The sequence below is a fragment of the Neolamprologus brichardi genome, chromosome 20 (assembly GCF_056152115.1).
Source record: "Neolamprologus brichardi isolate AB-2024 chromosome 20, ASM5615211v1, whole genome shotgun sequence".
NCBI lineage: Eukaryota > Metazoa > Chordata > Actinopteri > Cichliformes > Cichlidae > Neolamprologus > Neolamprologus brichardi.
The window spans coordinates 34,456,077-34,481,979 of NC_142123.1; the positions used below are offsets into that span (position 1 = coordinate 34,456,077).

The 25,903-nt window shown below is 42.7% G+C and overlaps 1 protein-coding gene and 1 pseudogene across 1 annotated transcript in view; both read right to left on the bottom strand.

The window, feature by feature from the left end:
* LOC148097076 (L-rhamnose-binding lectin SML-like) overlaps positions 1–2,914 on the bottom strand; it is a 30,793-nt gene extending 27,879 nt beyond the window's left edge. Inside the window, exons 1-5 of the mRNA XM_087833468.1 lie at positions 2,735–2,914; positions 2,240–2,276; positions 1,869–1,930; positions 1,336–1,429; positions 1,078–1,172 (exon numbers count right to left, since the gene is read on the bottom strand). Coding sequence (XP_087689594.1) covers positions 1,078–1,172; positions 1,336–1,429; positions 1,869–1,930; positions 2,240–2,276; positions 2,735–2,768 — 322 coding nt within the window. The 5' untranslated portion in view covers positions 2,769–2,914. The remainder of the gene's footprint in view (positions 1–1,077; positions 1,173–1,335; positions 1,430–1,868; positions 1,931–2,239; positions 2,277–2,734) is intronic.
* An 11,742-nt stretch (positions 2,915–14,656) lies between these two features.
* LOC148097077 (L-rhamnose-binding lectin SML-like) lies at positions 14,657–24,398 on the bottom strand (annotated as a pseudogene).
* Between the last annotated feature and the right edge of the window lie 1,505 nt (positions 24,399–25,903).

The window sequence follows — 25,903 nt, forward strand, 5'->3', positions numbered from 1 at the left end:
AATATGTACCAAAAAAATGTACTATATACTAACAGGTGGGAGACATAACTAACCAATCATACAGCAGGCATAATCATAAAAACAATAATAAAAGCAAAAAAGATAAGTTACAGTTCACTAAAAAATGCGGGCTCTAGGAGGCAGGGAAGGCAAGGCTAAATAACTACGTTTTTAATCGAGATTTCCTTGCATAACAGCAAGTGCCTGAATTTTGGGTTCTTTCATACAAACCCCACACGATATTATTATTATTTTGTAATATTTTTATTTATTTGATGACTAAATCACATTGTTGTTATTAAGTATTGTGATAATGATGTGCGCGTTCACTCAGGATCTAAAACAAACTGACCAAATCTTCGTGACTGATGATTTTTCTGATGATTCTTTTCAGCACAGAAAGGTTCATCTTTTAAAAATGATGAATAATTTTCATTTTCATTCACTTCAAAAACAAGTCTGAATGTACCGACCCTAAAAGATTATCTTTAGAAGTTTATTATTTGAGTTACTTACCCTGACAAGTGTAAAACACCTCCAGGTACTTATAAATGCCATAACACGGGTCTTCTCAGCTACTTGCTTCAACAGTACAGCTGTTTTTCCCATTACAGCTGTGAATGCAGGTCAAAGGTGAATCAGCAAAAATTCACTGCGTCATCTGAGAGAAGATGGAGAGCTGAAGAAACAGAGTCAGCATCTGTACCTGTTAGTTACATAGGTCATGCTTCCTGACCAGGAGCAGTTAACATTTTTGACGTGATCAGGAATTCCATCATGGCACGTTGTGTTGTCACGGCGACCAAAATTAGCCCAGGAGACGACTATAACCTGTCCTTCATCTGAGGAAGAGTTCATAGAGTCAAACTGTAACCATGGTGATATTTTTATTACGTGAATACTCAAACATACAAAGAAAGATAAGTTGTGTTCTCACCACACTGAAGTTTTGACTGGTGTTTTTCACATGTTACACTGCGGCCTGAAACAGACACAGATCCATCAGAAACTGTAATCATTCATGCACAGATTGGGTTCATTAGTCATTTCTAATCACAGGTTTAACAGAGTCCTTACGTGGGAAGCAGTCGTAGGTGGTCTCCAGGTATTTGCAGACTCCAGGATCATAAGTAATGTTTGACTTTATGTCACACTCTGTTTTTCCATCACAGCTGCAGGGAGACAGAAACAGCTGGTTTAAGCTCAAAGATATGAAACAAGTTACTTTCAGGTGATCATTTACTTCCTGTTAGTTTGAGTAAAGCTGTTCAACAGGTTTTAGTTTGTTTCTTCTTTTGAATCAAAGGCTCACTTCTACCATCCCACAGTGCTCACCTGTTCCTCACGTTGTTCTCAGTGTCACTGTCAGAGCAGATTACTTCACCTCTACATTTGTAATCAGCTGACGTCACAACGATCATTCCACCCACTGTTATACAGACACAGTATGAGAGAAAAGGAACAACTCAACACAACATGCAATAATCCAGGTTTAAGGCTTCAGTTTCAGACTCAGATGCTGCAGATCCATAAATAATGAGGATTGTACCTCTGTACACCACCACAGTGGAGATTACATTAACTCTGATTAAGGAGAAAACTTTAAGTCAGTGTTTTTGTTTCTAATCTACATCAAATGTTTCTGAATTTTTATACACAGTCCAACATCCTCAGAGCTTTTGTTAAAGAATAAATGCACTGTTGGTTTGTTGATCAGGAAAATACCATTAAACTGAAAATAAGCAACTGTGCATAAAAAGGCTGTAAACTATAAACAGTTAATCCAATACTTGTTAAGTTTGTTGAATTTAGCCTGAGAGTCTGAATTTGATCTGCAGTGAATTCTTGGACACTATTTTCCATCTTACCACAGCTCAGGCGATGAGCACTGAGGCCGTTAGAGGTGACCACTCTCCCTGTGGATATGGCGGTCACAGGAGGAGGAAAGGAAACTTGAGCTCTGATAAAGCCTGAAATAAAAAATAAATGTATAATAATGTAAATGTATAATGTAAAATAAATGCTGGGCTTAAACCCGGGTCATCTTTTCAGAAGCCCGGGGTCTTTTGGAGTGTAATTTGTTTCATAGTTAGAGGCCTGACTGACAACTGTATAAAACAAAAACTACACACAATATTCGAAGCACATAGTGCACAGTCGTAAATTCCCCCTAATTTTGGTATCAATCAATCAATCAATCAAGGCTTTATTCGCCACATGCAGGTTGCCCTGCAGTAATTTACCTGAAGTGATGAGTGAACAGGTTGCTGCCAGCACTGAAAGAGACAGAGAGAAAGCTCAGTGTCAGACTGTGTGTTTGATATCAAGTTTAATTCACCTCAAAACATGAAACAGAAATGAAAACCAAACAGGAGAAAGCTGCTGCTTTCATTCACACCTGGATTCTTTGAAAACTCTTTCTAAACAGCAGATTTCAATGACACATTTATTCTCTTCATGTTTCCAACTTTTGTCAATAAACTTATTTGTGTTGACAGTTTGAACTCTTCAAAGTAAACGATCAGCCATGAATTCCTCTCAGGACTCTGTGAAGCCTAACTGTCCTGCTGAGGTGATGCAAACATGTATTTAGGATGTTAGATTAACTGATCCAATAAAGCAGAAAGAAAAGCATGTCACAGTACAGCACAGTGGAAAGCTAGAAAAGGATTAGACTGAACATGTGCAGCTGATTTCATGTAGAAATAAAGGATTATCAGTGTGTTGTACTCACACAGTGTGCTGCTGAGTCCGGAGCAGAGCATCATGTTAGGAGATCTGGATTACAGTGAAGAGCTGATGGAGGATCAAACACAGAGCTGCTGGATTTACTCTGTTTCAGTAACACCTGTGATGTATATGCAAAGCACAGCCAATGGAAAAGCAGAGTATCCTCCTTCTCACGTGCAGGATGTTGGATGTTTGGAATGGAAAAAGTATGAGAAAAAGAAAAAAACAGGATGTGAATGTTAAATAAAAACAGGGTGCAGCAGGAACACAGCAGGAATATATTTGTATGGAAAATTTTCATATTTACATGGAACATCTCCACATGTCTCTCTGGTCAGAGACCACAAACGAGACAGTGTTTGTGATGCTGAGTCAACAGTATTATATTGTAAGTGTTTAAAGAGAGGTTTCCATTGACTGTGACTGTGTGAAGAGCTGTTGAAAACGTTCCTGAAAAACACAACATGCCATTGTATGGCAGCTGCACCATTGTACTAAGGGTTTGGAGCACAGAGAGAACAGGGCCTTCATAAACACCCAAATCATCATCCAGGAAACCTGAAGCTGAAAACACCAAAACAACATTTTCCTTTGCAGACCAAACATAGAGTTAACAGCACTAAATGAAAGGTTACATAAACTTGGCTCTGCTCACCTGAACATGATGCAAATTACCTGAAGAACAAAGGAGCAGGGCCTTACAGGAAACCAGAATATTTCAGCAGAAATGAAATCAGGGGACACGCTGGCCATGATGTGCCCACATCCCCCTTCACCAAACACACCCACGGTTGGATCACGTGACCCTGAATCCTCCTTTAGATAAGCTGCAATAGGGATTGCTTATCAAAGGGAGGATGATGCTGCACTGAGTGTTTCTTCTTCACTCACTATGTGTTTGTACACATCTCTTTATTAGGTATTATTAATCTCTGTCTCTCTTCCACAGCATGTCTTTATCCTGTCTTCCTTCTCTCACCCCAACCAATCACAGCAGATGGCCTCGCCCCTCCCTGAGCCTGGCTCTGCCGGAGGTTTCTTCCTGTTAAAAGGGAGTTTTTCCTTCCCACTGTCACCAATGTGCTTGCTCGTAGGGGCTCATATGATTCTTGGGATTTTCTCTTTTTACCATAGGATCTACTTTACAATATAAATTGCCTTGAGACGACTGCTGTTGTGATTTGGCGCTGTATAAATAAAATGTATTCAAACTCAACTGAATTGAAAGCTGAAGGCTCTGCTTCCCATTGTATGGAGCAATCACATGTAAACCAGCAGTCTGAGAGCGAAGTGCTCTATTTGTCATACGGCACTGTAAGGTCATTACGATCAGATGGGACCTGATTATTCAGGACCCACAAAGTCAATTGGAGATTATTTTTCCTGGTTAAATGATGATCTTCTAAATTAGTGAGATGCCATTTCCTGTGCAGCTTTTTCCAAGACTCCTTTTATTTGTCGTGCAATGCTTGAATAAATCCTGTGATCTATATGCAAACCCATTGCCAGTTGACGGTAATAGACAGAGTGCGGCAGGAGTACAGCTGGGAACACATTTGTATGGAAAATATTCTGATTTGCATTGAAAATCTTTGTTCTAACTAACAAAGGAGAAAGTGTTTCAGTCCATGGTTCAAAAGCTGTAATGAAATCAGCTCGTTGGAAAAACATCTGTTAAAGAGTGGACTCAGGCACGGAGCTAAGAAATAAAGACAGTGCGTTTATTTACAGTGCAGCAAGGTGACAACAGTTCAAATGTGTGTGACCACGTGGTCGACGGGGTTCTAAAAGAAATAATAAAATGACAACGCCACCTAGGGGAATTCCACCCCCAGGAAATATATGTTTAAGAAAAATAGACAAAAAGAATAAAAAGAGGCCGCACAGATTCAAGGATGCACACTGAGGCAGGTTGGCTCCAATATTAAAACAGTTTTATTTATAGTAAAAGAAATAAAGAATAAAATATTAGGAGAACAAAATGTAGCGTCTTTGTTGACAGTGTCCTAAAAGTACAATAAAACAATGTTGGAACTTGGACTTACCAGCAGCCGTGGACCCAAAAGAAAATCACACAAAAAGAAAATCACTGCAGCCCACCCGGTGCTGTACAAAAGAAAGTGTGAAAACGACCCACCACCTGAAGTCCCAGGGCCACTGGCACGTCCTCCGTTCACTGAAATAAAACACAGAAAAATACGTTAAAGGAATAAAAGGACACTGAGCGTCTGGCTCGCTACAGATCATAAAAAACTAAAACACACTTTAATAACTTTAATAAAAGAAATCGCACACACACACACACACCACACTGGAAGGCTTATGCCCCACGGGTCAAACTACCACTCGTGCTGGTAGTAGTTGTCCAAGCCTCAATCGCAAGCTGGTCTGGCTCCCCAGAGGCTGAGACCAGCAACGGAGGCGATTCAAAATTCCCGGCACGACACTCAGGCAGAGGACCACCTCAGCCCGATCACAGAAGCGTGGGTACAAGCAACAGTCCAGAATAAAATAGAATAAAACCAGGCGAACCAGGAAAAGGTAAGCCTACTTAATAAAAACAGTCTCACGACAAGCTAAAAGAGGAAAAGACAAGATAGACAAGAGAAGACAGCAGGCTCCACCGAGGAGGAGCCCTCACAACAGCGGCTAGGCAGGCGTCTTGATTCTCCAATTAAGGCTGGGCGAGTTGCCATGGAGGTGCAGGCAGCGATCAAACCCTAAAACAGATAAATGTAACCTTAGCCTCTTGTAGCTGTGAATGCTAATAAAAATAGTTTTAACGGCTTACCCCAGGACTGGAGGTGCTATACTCTCACTGGTGGGGATAACACGAGCACCTCTTTCCGCAACACCAAAATAAAACAGAAACTGCAGCGCTACAACAGGCCGCAAAAACTATATTAATACAAATTCCGGTACTTGGAGGGAATCGGAGGTTAAGCGAGAGCATACCTGTAGCTGTCATATGATCTACTCTTGCTGATCAGTCCGTCGCAGTGTGCCAGCATTTACTGCTGCTTTGCGCCGAATGCACGGGAGGAATGATCCAACAAAAACACCGGCTTAGCTTTATACGGGCTGGCGCCACCCTGCAATCAATATGCAGGTGGTCTTCCCAATTAACCTAGTTGCGAAGAGAACGAGCGCAGGAGAGAGAGAACGCAGGAGAGAGAGTGAGAGAGAGAAAAAGAAAGGCGAGTAGCCCATCTGGCTACATCTACCCCCCCCCCCCCCTTTTTGTATTGACGCCCCGACAATAACTCAAGGGACCTAACACCATGGCCTGAATACGGCAAGCTGAGCATTAGCAACTGGTGCAGATTCAACAGGACGTGGCAAGTGATGAACATTTGAGTGCTGACCAGCTGTTGAACATGCTGTTCTCCGCAATTGTGGCCCACTCACCTCAGACTGTTCAACAGAGCCTGAGGAAGAACCTAGGGGACAGAGGTCGGGGATGCTACAATCACACTGGGAGTAGACGTGAGCTCCACCGATAGAGCTCTAGAGGCATCGGAAAGTGACGCCACGGGTGCCGCAGGTTGTGAAGGTACCTCAGGGACAAGGAGCCACAACTCATCGTCACTCAGAGAGGTCCGCTCTGAGTCAGCAGGCACAGGCGCTGGCCCTGGGCTGATCTGTGCCTTCAACATGTCGCGATGGACATGTCGAACCTTCTCCAAGTCTCCCACGGGGGCAATGGTATAAACAGCCCCGTTCCCTTGAGGTGCCCTCAACACCTGATAGACCACAGAGCTCCATAGGTCCTGGATCTTGTGCCGGCACCGGGTGCTGTGATCTCGAAGATACACCAGCTGACCGACCTTTAAAGGCACAGGGTGGACTCTCTGGTCATGCCGCTCCTTGCGACGGTCAGCAGCCAGTGACAACCGTGCCCGAGCTCCCTCAAAAGCCACCATTAACCTGGCTTGATGCTCGGCCACCCAGTCCTGAACCTCTCCAGGCACTGGGTCCTGAACCCGGCCTAGAAGGAAATCAATAGGCAGCCTAGGATCCCTGCCGAACATCAGGAAAAACAGCGACTCTCCAGTGTCCTGATGGGGTGTGCTATTTTAGCAAAAGAGCACGTGTGGTAAACACGCAGCCCAGTCGCGTTTCCGAGATGATGGCAGAGTCCGTAGGAGGTTGTGGAGGGTTCGGTTAATCCGTTCACACTGCCCATTACCCGCTGGGTGGTAAGGGGTTGTACGGGACTTGGCTACCCGATGCAATTCGCATAGCTGTTGCATCACCAAACTCTCAAAGTTTCTACCCTGGTCAGAGTGGAGATGGCTAGAAATGCCAAATTAAAAAAAAAACACTCAGTTAACAAGGCCTGGGCCACAGTAGAGACCCGCTGGTCCCGGGTAGGGACTGCAACCGTGTATTTGCTAAAAGCGTCAGTCGTAACCAAGACGTTTTCAACTCCACTACCGGAAGGTTCCAACACCGTGAAGTCTATGGCCAAGATTTCATTTGGCCTAGACGCCAACAGGTGACCCATATAACTATGAGATCCCAACTCTGAGTCTTTCGCGACCTGACAGCGTTCACAACGCTGGACCCATTGCTTGATGTCAGAGGACATCCCGGGCCAATAGCAACGCTGCCTGACCAATTCCGAGGTACGCTCAATACCTTGGTGCCCATGGTCCTGATGCAGCTGCCTCAAGGTCTCAGGCTTTAGAGGTTCTGGAAGAACAAGTTGAAGGGCTTCTTCACCTCCACCCGGACGCAAAATACGGCGATAGAGGATGCCATCCTTCTCCACCAGACGATCCCACTGATGCAGCAGAACCATGACTGGTTTGGGGACCTGACTCCTTTCCTCCGAAGAGGGCGGGGGCTGCCTCCTCCAGTATACCAAGAAATCTTTCAGGAGGGGGTCAGCCTCCTGCAAAGCACGGATGTCCCCTGGAGAATGAGACGGAAAGGCCCCAATCTCCAACTGAGTAACGGAGGGCAAAACTGCTGGACACTGAGCCTGCTGAAGTGAAGTTGGGACAGGAGTCCCAGGCAACACACCCTCGGCCAAGCTGGAGCTCGTCTCATACTGTCGAGAGAGAGCATCAGCATTCCTATTACTGCGGCCTGAGCGATACTTAATCTCAAAATCGAATGCCGCCAGCTGGGATGCCCACCTCTGCTCGGTGGCACCCAGCTTAACTGAGGAGAGGTAACTGAGGGGATTGGTGTGAGTGTAAACCACACACTTCTGCCCCAGCGGGTACTCCCGGAACTTTTCTGCCATGGCCCACTTGAGCGCAAGAAACTCCAGCTTCATAGAGCTGTAATTGTCCATGTTGCGCTCATGGGGCCGAAGGCCTCGACTAGCATAAGCCACTGGCCTAACAACACCTTCTACATCTTGGGAGAGAACAGCACCCAAACCACTGTGGCTGGCGTCAATCTCCAAGATAAATGGACGCGTAAAGTCAGCATATGCCAGCACAGGTGCAGACACAAGCTTTGCTTTCAGGGCCTCAAAACTCTCCTCACACTGAGGTGTCCAAATAGCACTCAAACTCTGTCCCGAGCCCTTCTTTGTCTTGGTGCCAGCCAATTTAGCCACCACTTGATGCAGGGTTCCGCCAACGTGGCAAACCCCTCCACAAAGCGCCGGTAATAGCTGGCGAAACCCAAAAAGGATCTCAACTCTGACATGGACACTGCCATTTGGCTACTTGGCTGGATCGGTGGAGACACCCTCACAAGAGATTACATGGCCCAAGTAGTTAACCTTCTGCCTGAAAAAGGCACACTTTTCTAGCTTAGCCTTGAGCCCCTCTTGCTGCAGCTGTGCCATCACCATCTCCAGCCGTTGCAGGTGCTGAGAAACAGACGATGAGAACACAATGATGTCGTCTAGGTACAGCAGTAGCGACTGGCACTGCTGATCCCCGAACATCCTCTGCATTAGGCGCTGGAAGGTACCAGGAGCATTGCACAGCCCGAACGGCATACGATTCCACTCGAACAGGCCAAAGGGCGTGCAAAAAGCGGTCTTAGGCTTATCCTGCTCAGAAACTGGCACTTGATTGTACCTGCTGGCCAGGTCGATTGTAGAAAACCAGCGTGCGCCAGCCAGGGCATCCAGACAGCTTCAGCTGTCCCCACATTGGTGACTGGGATGTAGGCAATGCCCTTATCCACCTGGACCAAACATGGAGAGGCCAGCAACCCAACTGGCAACCTGGACTCAGAAGGCTCAAAAAGCACAGCCTGACCTGACAACTGCTGAGAACAGGTGGTAGCCACCAGCTGCATGACGCCACCAGGTATCCGCACGGTCCGCGGGCCCTGTACCTTGACGGTACCGACAAGGTCCTCTGGGGCTTGGGCTGCAGACTGGTGACACTGATGTAAGGCCTCCAAAACTGGTCTCGGTGCCAGTGACACAGAAGGAGAATTAAACAAGGAGCCACCGAAAGCCCCAAACAGCTCTTGATAACAGCGGCGGATTACATTCATTCCTAAGATATCAGGGACAGAGGGCGTGGCACCAGGAGGGTCCTTCACTATAAGGATCCCACAAGAGGGCATTTCCTTGCCACACAGGAGTACACTGAGCTCCAAATAGCCAATGTAAGGAATGGCCAGCCCATTGGCAGCCCGAAGCTGCAACCAATGGCATGACTGGAGGCGTTCCTGTCCCCAGGGTGCAAAATGCGCCAAAAAGAAGCTCTCCGTGATGGTGGACACCATGGAACCAGTATCCACCAAACAAGGGACAGTCACCCCACTAATCAGCACATTTATCTTTGGACACGATGAAATTAGCCTGCCAATCCTATCTTTCTGTGAGCCAGTGAACTCCCCACCTGAACTGTGGCTCTGCAGCTCAGAGGGCTTTAGTTTTCCGACTGGGTAGCGAAAAGATGATTGCCAACTGCCGTACGAGGAGGGCCTGAATCAGAACTTGCTCTGGTGCAGCGTGAAGCCCGCTCCCCAGTGCACTCCCTAGCAAAGTGTCCTGGCTACTGACACCGGCGACAAATCACCAAGCCACCCCGTGAGGGCCAAACACCTCTTTGGGGGTTCTGTAAAGAAACCACTGTCTCAGTGAGCTGATTTAACTGCTCTTGCTGGCGCTTTAGGAGTTCCTTTAGCTCACGCCACTCAAACTCGGGTGTACCAACAGGAGCAGACCTAGGGCTAGTGTGCACCCCACACTGGAAACCATACGCTGATGGGTGGGAATAGCCACGGTCGCGAACACCACCTGAAAACCCTTCTCTTTCCCATCTAATTGCTTCCCCGCGCACCTCTAACAAGGTGGCAGTAGGCACACGGCGAACATATTGTTTAAGCTCTCTGCGGAGAGCCAAGTATGTGACCAAGTGGTCGGCGGGGTTCTAAAAGAAATAATAAAATGACTACGTCAACTAGGGGAATTCCCCCCCCCCCCCCCCCCCAGGAAATATATGTTTAAGAAAAATCGATAAAAAGAATAAAAAGAGGCCGCACAGATTCAAGGATGCACACTGAGGCAGGTTGGCTCCAATATTAAAACAGTTTTATTTATAGTAAAAGAAATAAAGAATAAAATATTAGGAGAACAAAATGTAGCGTCTTTGTTGACAGTGTCCTAAAAGTACAATAAAACAATGTTGGAACTTGGACTTACCAGCAGCCGTGGACCCAAAAGAAAATCACTGCAGCCCACCCGGTGCTGTACAAAAGAAAGTGTGAAAACGACCCACCACCTGAGGTCCCACGTTCTCCGTTCACTGAAATAAAACACAGAAAAATATGTTAAAGGAATAAATGATGATCATCTAAATTAGTAAGATGCCATTTCCCTTCACCATTAAAACCCAGAATCCAGGATGTCAGGCTTGAACTGAAGACTCATCTTCTATTGTTGGAAACTCACATGTTAAGCATGACAATCACATAACAGGGCAGGAGTAAAGCAAACCGCATACGAGGACTCTCTGAGACCACACAGATGAGAGAACAGTATTGAGGGACAACACGAAATTAAGAAATGAAATGAAATTAGGCAATGTGTGTTGCAACCGTATCCTGTGCTGCTCAGCCTGAAGCAGAGCAGCATGTTAGAACATCTGGATTCCAGTGAGGAGGACTCTATTTACACTGTTTGGATTAAAGCTGTAATTTATTTGAAAAACATGTAAAACACAACAATGACAACATTTTCCTTTGCAGACCAAACATAGAGCTAACAGCACTAAATGAAAGGTTACATAAACTTGGCTCTTCTCACCTGAACATGATACAAATTACCTGAAGAACAAAGGAGCAGAGCCTTACAGGAAACCAGAATATTTCAGCAGAAATGAAGTCAGGGGACACGCTGGCCATGATGTGCCCACATCCCCCTTCACCAAACACACCCACAGTTGGATCACGTGACCCTGAATCCTCCCTTAGATAAGCTGCAATAGGGATTGCTTATCAAAGGGAGGATGATGCTGCACTGAGTGTTTCTTCTTCACTCACTATGTGTTTGTACACATCTCTTTATTAGGTATTATTAATCTCTGTCTCTCTTCCACAGCATGTCTTTATCCTGTCTTCTTTCTCTCACCCCAACCAATCACAGCAGATGGCCCCGCCCCTCCCTGAGCCTGGTTCTGCTGGAGGTTTCTTCCTGTTAAAAGGGAGTTTTTCCTTCCCACTGTCACCAAAGTGCTTGCTCACAGGGTGTCATATGATTCTTGGGATTCTCTCTTTTTACCATAGGATCTACTTTACAATATAAATTGCCTTGAGACGACTGCTGTTGTGATTTGGCGCTGTATAAATAAAATGTATTCAAACTCAACTTAATTGAAAGCTGAAGGCTCTGCTTCCCATTGTATGGAGCAATCACATGTAAACCAGCAGTCTGAGAGCGAAGTGCTCTATTTGTCATACGGCAGTGTAAGGTCATTAGGATCAGATGGGGCCTGATTATTCAGGTCACTTGGAGATTATTTTTCCTGGTTAAATGATGATCTTCTAAATTAGTGAGATGCCATTTTCTGTGCAGCTTTTTTTGTCGTGCAATGTTTGAATAAATCCTGTGATCTACATGCAAACCCATTGCCAGTTGACGGTAATAGACAGGGTGCGGCAGGAGCTGGGAACACATTTGTATGGAAAATATTCTGATTTGCATTGAAAATCTTTGTTCTAACTAACAAAGGAGAAAGTGTTTCGGTCCTTGGGTCGAAAGCTGTGATGAAATCAGCTCGTTGGAAAAACATCTGTTAAAGAGTGGACTCAGGCACGGAGCTAAGAAATAAAGACAGTGCGTTTATTTACAGTGCAGCAAGGTGACAACAGTTCAAATGTGTGTGACCACGTGGTCGACGGGGTTCTAAAAGAAATAATAAAATGACAACGCCACCTAGGGGAATTCCCCCCCAGGAAATATATGTTTAAGAAAAATAGACAAAAAGAATAAAAAGAGGCCGCACAGATTCAAGGATGCACACTGAGGCAGGTTGGCTCCAATATTAAAACAGTTTTATTTATAGTAAAAGAAATAAAGAATAAAATATTAGGAGAACAAAATGTAGCGTCTTTGTTGACAGTGTCCTAAAAGTACAATAAAACAATGTTGGAACTTGGACTTACCAGCAGCCGTGGACCCAAAAGAAAATCACACAAAAAGAAAATCACTGCAGCCCACCCGGTGCTGTACAAAAGAAAGTGTGAAAATGACCCACCACCTGAAGTCCCAGGGCCACTGGCACGTCCTCCGTTCACTGAAATAAAACACAGAAAAATACGTTAAAGGAATAAAAGAACACTGAGCGTCTGGCTCGCTACAGATCATAAAAAAACTAAAACACACTTTAATAACTTTAATAAAAGAAATCGCACATGCACACACACACACACACACACACACACACACACACACACACTCCTCGTGCATATGGTACGACAACTTTTCTCCGTGCCCCTGGTACACTGTGTAGAAGCACTTTGCCACCCACCCACCCACACACACACACACACACACACACACACACAGATCTTCAGTCATGTATCCTGTGCTTCACAGTAACTGTAACCTCTATCCTGTATTTATTGTTCTTATTTGTCGCATCTGTGATTATAGCAAAAACATAGTTAAAGGGTTTTTTTACCTTTTAATTTTTAATGGTTTAATAAAGGTTCCATGAATTCTTCCCCCATCTGGTGATACAAAGTGGTATTACAGCCCTATTTATGATGATCGGTACAGTACGTATACTGAACATGACGTCACATTCTGTTAATGTTTGTTCATTTGGGAAAGTTTCGGTCACTGCTTTTGTAAGATCAAGTGGTTTGTAGCTTAAACCCATTCGCTGAAACGTTCAAGACAATTTACTACACAGCAAAAGCAAGACACAAGTAGGGAAAGTTCTTTGTGTTACTCATGCATGAGGGAGGCCTGCCTGGAAGTGTCGTTCCACCCACTTGACCTCCGTCAGACTCTCGTCCCCCGTAACACTGCTCTTTTATTGAGGTTACATGAATGTACATAGGTTCATTAACATATCACGTATACATACAAACACAGAGTACCTTGCCTGTGCGTTGCGTAAGTGTGTGTGTGTGTGTTAGGTGGGGGGGGGGGGGGGGGGGGGGGACCCTCTCCCATGCTCCCAGGGTGTGTTCTGGCATTCACACAAAGTCTTTGCAGCCTATTAAAGATCAAACCTCTACCAACATGACATTGATGATAAAACTCTGAGCATATATGAGTAGATATTTCTAAGCATAAATGACAATCCACTATATAAACCTGACATCAAACTTCTTTCATTTGTGACAGCCAAAATAAAGCCCATCTTATCAAAGCAGCTTTTTGAGACTGTAATCCCTGCCTTTGTTACATCTAGGCTGGATTACTGTAACACACTTTACTGTGGGGTTAGTGATGCATCCATTAGACGTCTGCAGGTTGTGCAAACTGCTGCAGCGCGTCTTTTAACTGGAACAAAATAATCACATTACTGGCTATGATGAGGATGTAACATCCTGGACAGGGAGGAACGCTGGTTTGAGGGCGGAGTCAAGGAGGCCATTTACGTGAAAAGGGAAAGACCATCTCTGAATGGAGGAGGGGCCTAAGGGTCCATCTGTCACCATCTTACATGCTGTGATTGCAGCCATTCCCCAACTCTCTGTGAATGGGACTCATGGTTATTGATCAGTGGTTGTTGATCAATGGTCATGAGAATTTGCATAATTAAGATGAAGGAACTGACCCCCCAGCCCATTGTTCCTTCAGTGGGCTGGTTTCAGTCAGTAGATGTAGACGTGAGCGTGCATGTAAGACAGGCCTCTTCTCTTTCTGAGTTTAAAACTCTTCTTAAGACACATTTATTTGTTCTTGTAAGGGGCTGACTCAATATGACTTTTTAACATGTTTTATTATTTTATTTAATCTTTTAATTTGTTGTTTGTTTGTTTATGCTATTTGTATATGTACAGCACTTTGTGATCTCTGGTTTTGTGTTAAAGTGCTTTATAAGTAAAGCTGGTATGGTAAAGTTGCAAAAAAAGATAAATATATAATTTTACACAAATATGATTAAGCTGATTCTTTTCTTCAGATTTAAAAATAACTGCGTTATCAGCATCAGCTGATGAGATCCCAGGATCAGAAGTACTGATGGTGTATTTATGTCACACAGGTTTTTCCATCACAGCTGCAGGGAGACAGAAAGCAGCTCGTTTTCAGCTTTATTAAGATGATCAGATGATGAAGCATGAATGACTCACTTTCAGGTCAACATTTCAGTTCCTTTACATTTTATTGAATTTATTTTCCTGTTTATTGTGATATGAAATCATATTTATCAATAAATCTTCGAGCAGTGATGTCATCGAGGCTTGACATCCTGCTGGAAGTGACATCAGCAGTGAGGCTGTGACATCATCATGTCAGATGTGTGAGGACACGAAGGAGCAGTTATGGACCTCTGACACAAACAAAGCGGCTCTGTGAGTCACACCTGACGTCGTCGACAAAATCTCGTCCTGTAAAGAATCAAAATGAAGAAATAAAATCAGAGGTCTGTGCTGTAAACGTTTTCTTCTTCTTCTCTAATGTAAAAAGAACAAACACAGTTCTTATAAAGACCTAAGATTACATGACTTTAGTCAATATAAAAACAAAACACATTTCATCAACAGTCCCACTTTCAGTTTGTACCTCCATAGATTATCTCCATACAGTCTTCTTCTCCATAGTTGTCTGGTTGTCCACTGCCCCAGTTTGTGAAGTCAAACTGGGAACCATCACTCCACATCCACACAGTTTCCTGGAAGAATAAAGTTCAGTTTGTTCTGATGTACTTTGATGCATCTATGCTGAGAGTGCAGACATGAGACCTCTTACACCACTCGAACACAATGAAGGTTCATTTTGTTTGTGGAGGTAAAAAATGAAAAGAAAAGTCAAGTCAACAGCAACATCTGTCTCCAGGAACAAAGTCCTGATTAATCCGTCTGTCACATGTTGACCTTTGAATCAAACTGATGAACATGAAGAGAAACAGATGAAATATCAGAAACAGCTGCAGCTCATCCTCTTTATCTATGAAACACTTACAGTCTCTCTGTCGTTGCCTCCAACCCAAGCTGTTTCATACGACCCTGCTGCTGTGCGAGTGAGCTCTCTGATGAAGGTGTACTCAGCTGTGCTGTGGTATGAGGCCAGATGTCCACCGAGTGTCTGACAGGAACTCTGAGGAGGAAGATGAAAAGTGTGAGAATGCATTTAAAATCAGTCAAAGACAGAAACTCTTTATATCATCAGTGATGCAGCGACAGCTGCTGTTATTTCTAATGTACCTCAGCATCAGTCCAGGTCTTCACGCTGCTGTTAACGATGAAACAGCGACCTCCAAACCAAGTCCAACCAGGAGGGCAGGAAGGAGCTGCAGCATGATCTTAAAGTTAAAAGGTCAGTGAACAGATTAATGATTCCTCAAAAGAAAGTAATTTCTCCCCATAAACTTCAGAACAGAAGATGAAGAGTTTCATAACATCTGTTTCATTATTTTTCATGTGTTCCTAATAAACTGTCAGTTGAGTACACGCCAAAGCAAAGCAGTCGATCATCTCATGTTAGAATGCACTGAGCTTGAACAATGACTTTCATATTAACGGCTGGTTAACTATGTAACTGACTAACTACATCAGTACTACACTGCCGGAGTCTTTCTAAGGCCTCAGGTTTGTACAGCTTGTTGCACTTGTTAGGCGTCCCATCACACTTCTCTGCAGTTCTGATAGTTGGGTAACTTCCCTCCTTTCTGCCTCTAGTTTTCGTCTCCACTGAGGCTTCTGTTCTTGTGTTCATCTGATGTTCAATGATCCCTGTTGCTGTGTAGATCAGCTGGCTGTTTGCAGTGATGGTCACAGAAGGGATTTTATTAGTGTGCGCTCAAATATGGGACTTTGTAGGAATGCTTCAATGTTTTCATATTTAATTAGCAAATACAAGCAGAGTGGAGGCAAAGGACCAACAAGTGCTCAGCATCTCTGGGAACTCCTTCAAGACTGTTGGAAAACCATTTCAGGAGACGACCTCATGAAGCTCATGGAGACGAGGCCAAGAGTGTGCAAAGCAGGAATCAAAGCAAAGGGTGGCTGTTACCAAGAATCTAAAATATAAAACATATTTTGAGTTATTTCACACTTTTTTGTTTACTATACAATTCTACGTGTTCATTCATAGTTTTGATCCCTTCAGTGAGAATCTACAATTAAATAGTCATGAAAATAAAAAAATAAAAAATAAGGTGTGTCCTGACTATGTTGATAAATCTTTCATGCTGAAATGAGCAAATGTAACAAGTTTTACATATTTTTATGTTTTTGTAAAATATATACAAGTATTACAAAAACAAAAACACTGTTGTTTCTCAAACTGTATTTTGGGAAAAACATTAAAATTTATGTGTATTTTCGATTAAATACGCATAAATTTTCTAATTAGATATATTTTTAAATCATCCAAGCAGAAGGCTTGGATGATTTGACATGATATAACCTGTGTCTTTGTGCTTATCTAGTCTCCTTTTTTCTGACTACCTGGTTTTAATATTGTGTTGATCAGAGCCCTTGTCATTTTCTGTTTTGCATTTAACCTTTTTCTTTTAATTCTGTCTAGGGCTGTGCGATATGACCAAAATCTCATATCCCGATATAAGAATTCTATCGTCCGATAATGATATAAATCACAAAAATGTAACATTTTCTGTAAAGTCTGTGAATCTCGGGCAGCTCGACTTGCGTGAAGTGTTTCCAGCTGCGCGTCGTGTAGCTGGAGTCGAGTGTTTTAACCGATGCATGAAACGATACATTTTTAGACATAAGTTGTAACGGCGCCGTTTTCTTTGAGTATTTATTACACGGCGTGCTGCGGGGAAAAGCCTGTTCTAACGTTTGAGTCTAAGGTTGATTTTTTAGCACCTGGCGTCTCTTTTTTTACTTCTCATCCGTAAATAATCTGCTCTTTCACGTGATTCAGTTTATTTTGAAAAGTCTCAACAGGATCTTGAGCTTTATTGTGAAAGGTTTATGTGGAACATAAACAAGTGGACACGCGATGGTTTTACCGTCCATAAAAACAGGTGCTTGTCCATCCATAGTGTGGTTATATTAAATATAAGAGAAAGAGAGAACTTCAATAAATTAATAATAACTGCAGTGACCATCAGAACGATGAAAAAATATTGCTGTAAACCGTAACCACGAAGCAAACGGTAGCATAAAATGAAACGATCAACGTTTTTACATCGTCATCCGATATATATCATTATATCGAACAGCCCTAATTCTGTCTGTTTGATTTTTACTTGTATGTGTCTTTCATTTGGTCAGAGGACTTTATAAACTCTCCCTTTTAATGTACTTTTATTGCAAAATGTGTTCATCTCTCAACTTCAGATTGTTATTAAAGAACTGTTACACTGATTTACTGCACCATCTTGTGGTATAAAGCAGTATCTCTGCCTGATCTTCAGTTGGTAAACACAACGTACAGATGTTCTGTTCTCCACATTCTGTCGATGTTCAGGAAACATCAGTGAATAAAACAGAGACATTTTTTATTCACAATGTCATTTTCATTAGCTTACTTGACAAGCTTGTGAAAAAATAATTCAAATTCAAAAATTCAAAATTTATTTGTATGGCACAATTAAGAACAACAGAGTTGACCAAAGTGCTTCACAATCAGTTAAAAACAAGAAAAAACAGTAGAGAAGCAAATAAAGATAAATTAGAAACAAATGTGTATATATACATACATATATATACACATACATATATATGTATGTGTATATATATGTATGTATTCTTATATTTTGTCTGTATTATGGTTTTACTGGAAAGCACTTTGGTCTTTAAATGTGGTATACAAATAAATTTGATATGTTATGATATGAATTGTTGACAATGTAAAAATAAAAGACTATTCACCTCACAAATATAAACCTTACGTCACTCTAATTCATTGTTCACCAGTCGAAACAAAACATTCTCCAAGAATCTGGTTTGACTTTCAGAGCTCTTAGTGGACGATCAGTGAACCTTTACAGCCATCAGCAGGTCCCTGACGTCATGTGATCAAGAGCTACTTATTGTACATCACAGGAGGTTGAAAACTAAAGGAGACAGAGTTTTGACCACAGTGGTTCCCAGACTCTGAAACTCTCTCCCTCTGAGCCTGAGATCTCAGTCGTGTCTTTCAAGAACCAATAAAAACTCAGCTTTTAGGCATGTGTTTGGATAACTCTTTTTTTAATGCTCTGTTATTTTTTGGTGAAGCACTTTTTGATCTCTGTCTTGAAAGGTGTTTTATAAATAAACTTTTACTTACTTACTAAAGAAGTTAGTAACAACAACTGAACAAAGTTTAAGCCACATGAATAATAAAATGTGGGATGAAGCTCAGTTCACATGAATTATCCAATCCATGGTGCCCCGTCTTCCAAACGTCCATACAGAGTGAGGCCTGTCATGTGTGAGAGAGCCTGCACCCTCTTCACTTTGTGTATCGAGGTTTTCCATGTGACATCATCACAGGGAGTCATATGATTGTTGAGATTTTCTCTGTTTTGTTTCTATTATTCTAAGGTCTGTACTTTTTTATACAAACCAACTTGAGGCAATCTGCTATTTGGATGTGGTGCTGTATAAATAAAACTGAACTGCAGCACTTTTAAAACTCAGAGGATTTTTCACACATCAAAGGAAAAACATCAGCTGTTGCAGTATTTTTAAAGCAGGTCTAACACTGCAGTATTTAGGAGAAAACAGACTAATAGATTTCTACATTTTGTTTTGGAGTATCTATATATTGTGATCAGCATCACTGATTTCTTCATTAAATTACATTTTTCCATAATTAAATTCTATAAAAATTACAGGATTCTGTTTTTTAAGACTTTCATGAACATCATTTCAATTTGTTCACTCAGGATCTGTAAAAATAAGCTGACGAGATATTCATGTCAGAGTACTTGAGTCTTTTTCAGCATAGAAATAATAATGACCTTTTTATGAGCACAGGAATGAATGCAGTCTAAAGGTTTCAGGTTCTTACCCTGACAAGCGTAAAACACCTCCAGGTACTTGTAGGAGCCAGGACAGGGGTCTCCAAACACTGTGTTTGATGCTCTAACAGTACAGCTGTTCTGCCGGTTACACCTGTGAATGCAGGTCAAAGGTGAGTCAGCAGAGGACTGAAGTACGCCGTGTCATCTGAGAGAAGATGGAAAGAGAGTCAGCATCTGTACCTTTTAGTTACATATTCTTTACTACTGGGACTCAAACAGTTAACTTTTTGGAGCTCAGAGTCAGGACGTGCATGAGAGCACGTGGTGTTGTCACGGCGACCATAATTAGCCCAGGAGACGACTATAACCTGTCCTTCACCTGAGGAAGAGTTCATAAACTGTAACCATGTTTGTAGTTCTATCAAATGAATCCACTAAAGTTACAATAAATAAGAAAAATAAATCTGACCACACTGAAGGTTCGCCTGAGATTTTTCACATGTTACACTGTGGCCTGACAAAGAAACACATCACGTTAGAAACTGTAATGATTCATGTACAGATGTGACTGATTATTAGTTTATAATCACAGATGTAACAGACTCTCTGGGACGCAGGTGTAGGTGGTGTCCAGGTAGGTGCAGACGCCGGGATCAGAAGCACTGATGATGTTCATACTTATGTCACACACTTTTCTTCCATCACACCTGCAGGGACACAGAAAGCAGCTCGTTTTCAGCTTTATTAAAGTGTTTCAGAGCTGCTGCTGTTTTTATTCAAACAGTCATTTGTTATTGAAGATGTTAAACTACCTGTTCTTGATGTCCTGAGTGCCATTCTGAGAACAGGTTTGTGTATCTGCACATCTGTACACAGCTGACTGCACAGCGATCACTCCCCTCTCTGTTATACACACACAGTATCAGAGAAAAGGAAAAACTACATGTAGTAAAGCAGGTTTGATGCACTCTGACTTTGTGTTTTAGACCCAGCAGCTGCAGTCACATCCATAAATGTTGGTCTGACCTCTGTACACCACCACAGTGGATTTTACATCAAACCTTCTCTGATTGGCTGATTTATTTGTCATGTTAAGAGTTCCAGTGAACATCCAAGTACAAACTAAGATGTTTTATGTGCTAAAGTTTGAATGAACTGAGGGAACAGTGTCATGGTCCGGGTGAGTACAGCTGTTTTGTGCTGCTGTCTCCACCTTGGGGTGGAGTTACTGTACAGTGGCGTGTCTCCTCAGCTGTGGGCGACTGAGCTGTCAACGTTTATGGACCAGCGCTCACTTCATTCTTCGCCACAAGTTCTGCTTCACCTAGTCAGTGTTGCTTCAGACAACTAACAGGTGATTGTGCAGACTGAGACTCACTGTGTTTTCCCCATAGTTCACTATCTGGGCCCACGCCCTCATTTTAGGTTTGACAGCGTTTAGTATTGAAAGGTGAATGCTTGGACATTAATTGAGCTGCGGTTTGGGGAAGGCCTGGAAGGGGACTGGCGACGGCTCCCGGGCAGATCCCCATGCACGAAATAGGAGTGAATCTGCCACCTCACCCGGACTCAGTACTCGCTTTGTGTCCGCCCTCCGCCCGTGAACAGTAAGGCTAAATTCTGTGATGTTTTCCTGGACACTTTCCCCCAGGCCTAGTCACTAAATCCACTCTCCTCCCGTTACAGCGTACTGAGACTCCCGGTGCATTTCCAGCGTCTCCCCTCTATGCTCTCGAAAAGAGTGTTTTTGTTTCCCTGGGGACGGGGCTATGGCTCCCCACACTCCCTAGCAGATCGTTACATGGAGAAACCTTTGGAGTACAAGCGTGCTGATCCACACAGGTGTGCACACAGATGTGCAAACAGGTGTACACACAGGTGTACACACAGGTGTTAACAGACACAAACTACACCTTTCTTGGCTGCTGCCTCAAAGCACATTGTGCGCTGTCTATCTTGCGTGCTGCACAATATTGTTTAATATTTAGTATCTACTGTTATCTACTGCTAGCTAGTTTATTGTGATGGTGCTGTTTTTATTATGTTGCTCTTTTTTTGTTTGCTTTCTCTTCTGTTTTTTTTCTCCATACAGGTGATCCAGGTGTTTTGTTTTTCTTTCTTTATTCCCCCCTTTCTCATCGTCTCTTCTCCCCTCTGGTTTTCTTTCTCTGCCTCTCTTTCTTTCATTCTTTCTCCCTGTCCTATCCCCCAGTCATGTCTGTCCTGTTTGTAGCAACCGAAAATAAAATAAATACATAATTATAATAAAGGTCAATCAAATGGACCAATATGGCCATGATGATCCACTTGGTAAAATAAATCTGCTTGGCATCTTTCTTGGCCTTCAGACAACAATTCTGATGCTCAAGATCCAAACGGGACACAAAAAAAAAAAAGATTTAAATTACGCTGATTCATAATAGCAGTCAAGTCCTTGTTTCATGTTAGGTTTATATGCTTCGAAGACAACTTTATTTCATAATACCTTGTAAATCATATCTTGACGTTTTTGCTTTTGAGAATAAATCCTTGTTCATGTTTTCGTGGTGTTACGTGGGAGTTCTGCATTTGAGCCTCCAGTCAGCTCGGCCGTGACAAACAGGCCTCACCTGGCCATGAAACTGCTGTCAGTCAACTATCTGATTCCTGCTGAGCAAAAGGAGCGACTGTGTATAACAGAGGCAGCAACACGTGCCCACGGGCACCTGGTGGCCTGAAGGGACCGTGAGCGTCACCCACAGGACATGCTCTAAAAATACTGCAGGTTACCATGGAAATAAAAACTGAATTTAAATGTGTGGCTGTACTTTTTTAACCAGTAACATCTGGATTACCAGAGGTTTGAATGGTAAAACTGATTTTCTGTGTATGCACTCAGACCTGTCTGAGGTCAAAGTTCAGTACCATGAAGATAAACTGCCATTTTTCTCCGCTGAGATAAGAAAGCAGGCGCAGCCAGAAGGAGGATCTAGATGCAGTTTTTACCCCGACAGAAAAACATGGCAGAAAAATGTTCTGTTTTCACCGTGACTGGGAGGCGGAGCTCTTTTCTACAACAGCTAAAGAAACGTGTGTGTGTCTCACTTGTGGGACGACTGTGGTGACGACAAAGTGACACAGTGGAGACACACTTCAGTGCATGGCACACAAGCCTCCGTGCTAACTACCCACCTGACACACAAGCAGAAAGTCTGTGAGGCAGCTTTGAGCAAACTTTTTGAGAGGCAAGAAAACAACCATGGAGCTGTTATTGAACAATTTGTAACCTCAACATATCAAAAACCAACTGTGGACTTCAGAAAAGCTCCCAACATGTCTGATGCCACAAACATTAAGGTGGAATATGTGCAACCCTATAAATATCTCGAGACGATTGTTGATTCAAGACTGAATTTTGACATAAATTGTGAAGCTTTGTGGAAAAAGTGTCTCCATGTTTGTTTTACTTAAGGAAGCTGCCTCAGACTGTTTCTCTAACAGCATTAGAGAAACAGCTGCTGCTGTTTGTTGACTAATCTGTAGCAACTTGCACACGTTTATCTCTTTTTAGCTATTAATGTTTTAAACACTTTATTATTTAGTAAATGTAATTTTATTAATATAGCCAACAACATTTGCCTCAAAGCACATTATATTGTAAGCTAGACCCCACAATAAAGACCTTATAAGAATAAAAGGAAAACAGAAAACTCCAACAATCATAGGACCTGCTACGAGCGAGCACTTTAGTGACAGTGGGAAGGAAAAACGTCCTGTAAACAGGAAGAAACCCCCAGCAGAACCAGGCTCAGGGAGGGGCGGGGCCAGTTGGGGGTAAGGAGAGGAAAATCAAGTTAAATGTGCTTTTAGCTCCTTTTTGCTTTTTTTAAACTTATGTAATGAATATAAGCAGGAGGAGAGTTTTAAAATGTGGCTTCAGTAAAGCCTGGAGCTTTTTTTATTGTAAATAATTAAGTATGTCCGGCCCCGGGGCAGACCCACGACGCACTGGAGGGATTATATCTGTCAGCTGGCCTGGGAACGCTTTGGTGTCCCCCAGACGAGCTACAGGAGCTGGCTGGGGAGGAGGAGGTCTGGGCTTCTCTGCTTAGGCTGCTGATTTTTGGAGACTATTTTCCATCTTACCACAGCTCAGGCGTTGAACACTGAGGCTGTCAAAGGTGATCACTCTTCCTCTGGATATGGCAGGAGGAACGGGAGGTTGTGCGCTGATAAAGCCTGAAATCAAAATATTAAAAAACGTAATATGAGGGTAAAGCAATGGAGGGAAATGTAAAAGTAACACAGAGAAGGCCTTCTTTTTTTCTCAAAAGGTTTGATGATGTAGTGAAAAGGCTGTTTGGTTAGCTAATGTAGCTGTTTAACTGCTAACAGGCAGGAATACGCTGTGTGCATTTTTTAAAGTGGTTAAAGTCAGTAAAGGATTACAGAAACACAGAAACTGCATTGAGCTGTAAGTTTATTAAAATATGGAAGTGAGAAAGTTAACAGAAAGGCTCTTTGTGACCAAAATATAAGAAGCAGTAAAACAGCATTTACCTGAAGTGATGAGTGAACAGGTTGCTGCCAGCACTGAAAGAGACAGAAAGAAAGCTCAGTGTCAGACTGTGTGTTTGATATCAAGTTTAATTCACCTCAAAACATGAAACAGAAATGAAAACCAAACAGGAGAAAGCTGCTGCTTTCATTCACACCTGGATTCTTTGAAAACTCTTTCTAAACAGCAGATTTCAATGACACATTTATTCTCTTCATGTTTCCAACTTTTGTCAATAAACTTATTTGTGTTGACAGTTTGAACTCTTCAAAGTAAACGATCAGCCATGAATTCCTCTCAGGACTCTGTGAAGCCTAACTGTCCTGCTGAGGTGATGCAAACATGTATTTAGGATGTTAGATTAACTGATCCAATAAAGCAGAAAGAAAAGCATGTCACAGTACAGCACAGTGGAAAGCTAGAAAAGGATTAGACTGAACATGTGCAGCTGATTTCATGTAGAAATAAAGGATTATCAGTGTGTTGTACTCACACAGTGTGCTGCTGAGTCCGGAGCAGAGCATCATGTTAGGAGATCTGGATTACAGTGAAGAGCTGATGGAGGATCAAACACAGAGCTGCTGGATTTACTCTGTTTCAGTAACACCTGTGATGTACGTGTGTCTGTATGCAAAACACGTAAAAACCCTGAAAAGCAGGATCTGTTCCTTCTCAGCTGCAGCAGGAAATAAAACTACTTTACATTAAAAGTTATATAAGCCTGGATCAGCTGACCCAGTGACAGCTGGGAGAGGCTCATCATTTTAAACATGATTAATGGTAGATTACATTTATTTTAACATTTAATAAAAATGATTGTGTTAACATGATGTAGATGATTGCAAACATGTTGTTCCAAAGTTTAGGAGCTACAGTTTGAAAATGTGATCACGTCTGGATTTAAATGAAGAGCACAGACCTGATCAGCTCAGAGAGAAAGTGACACTCCCCTGTTCATTAACAGCGTCTTAAAGAGGGGACGGAGACCAAGTGGACGACACAGACAAACATGCAGCAACAAATAGTAAATGGCTTGTATCTATATAGCGCTTTACACTACATCCAGTTATCCTTCACGCACACATCCACACACTGGTGATGGCAGCTACATTGTAGCCACAGCCACCCTGGGCCGCACTGACAGAGGCGAGGCTGCCGGACACTGGCGCCACCGGGCCCTCTGACCACCACCAGTAAGCAACGGGTGAAGTGTCTTGCCCAAGGACACAACGACCGAGACTGTCCGAGCCGGGGCTCGAACCGGCAACCTTCCAATTACAAGACGAACTCCCAACTCTTGAGCCACAATCGCCCCCAACTGTGGGTGTTGAACACACCAGTGTTTACAGTGGTTTTATATGGGGTGGTACAGCAGGTACTTATGACGGCTATTTAATGATTTACTGGATGTTACTATAAAACAAACAGGTCCATGATATGAATGTAACAGACGGGCAAGAGTGCAGCTGAGAACACATTTGACTGGAAAATATTCTGCTTTGCATGAAACATCTCCACACGTCTCTCTGTTCACAGAGGAAGTGGATTCATGGGAAAACACCAGAAACTAAAAATAAGCTTCAAAAACATTCAGAGTATTTAGAAAGAAGACTTTCCACTGACTGCTGAATTAGTTCCTGATAAACACAACATGTCATTGTGCAGCAGCGACAGCATCATGCAAAAGGTTTGGAGCACAGACAGAGCAGGACCTTCATAAACACCCAAATCATCATCCAGGAAACCTGACACGGAAAAAGCCATTACACCTGTGTTTGAGTGTGTTGTTCAAGCTCACCATGAAGGACTCTAATATTTCTTCTGAAAAAAGATTTGATAAACAGTTTTTTAAACATCTGAAAAGATGTAAATGGATTTGTGAAAGAGTGGCCTTTCTGGGACAAATGTCTTGACCCCGACCATGTAACTGTTCAGTTTTATTTATAGCGCTCCATATCACAAAAGCAGGCAACTCGAGGTGCTTTACACTGTGAAGTAAAGAACCTACAATAATACACAGAAATCCCAACAATCATACGACGCCCTGAGAACAAGCACTTGGTGACAGTGGGAAGGAAAAACTCCCTTTAAATAGGAAGAAATCTCCAGG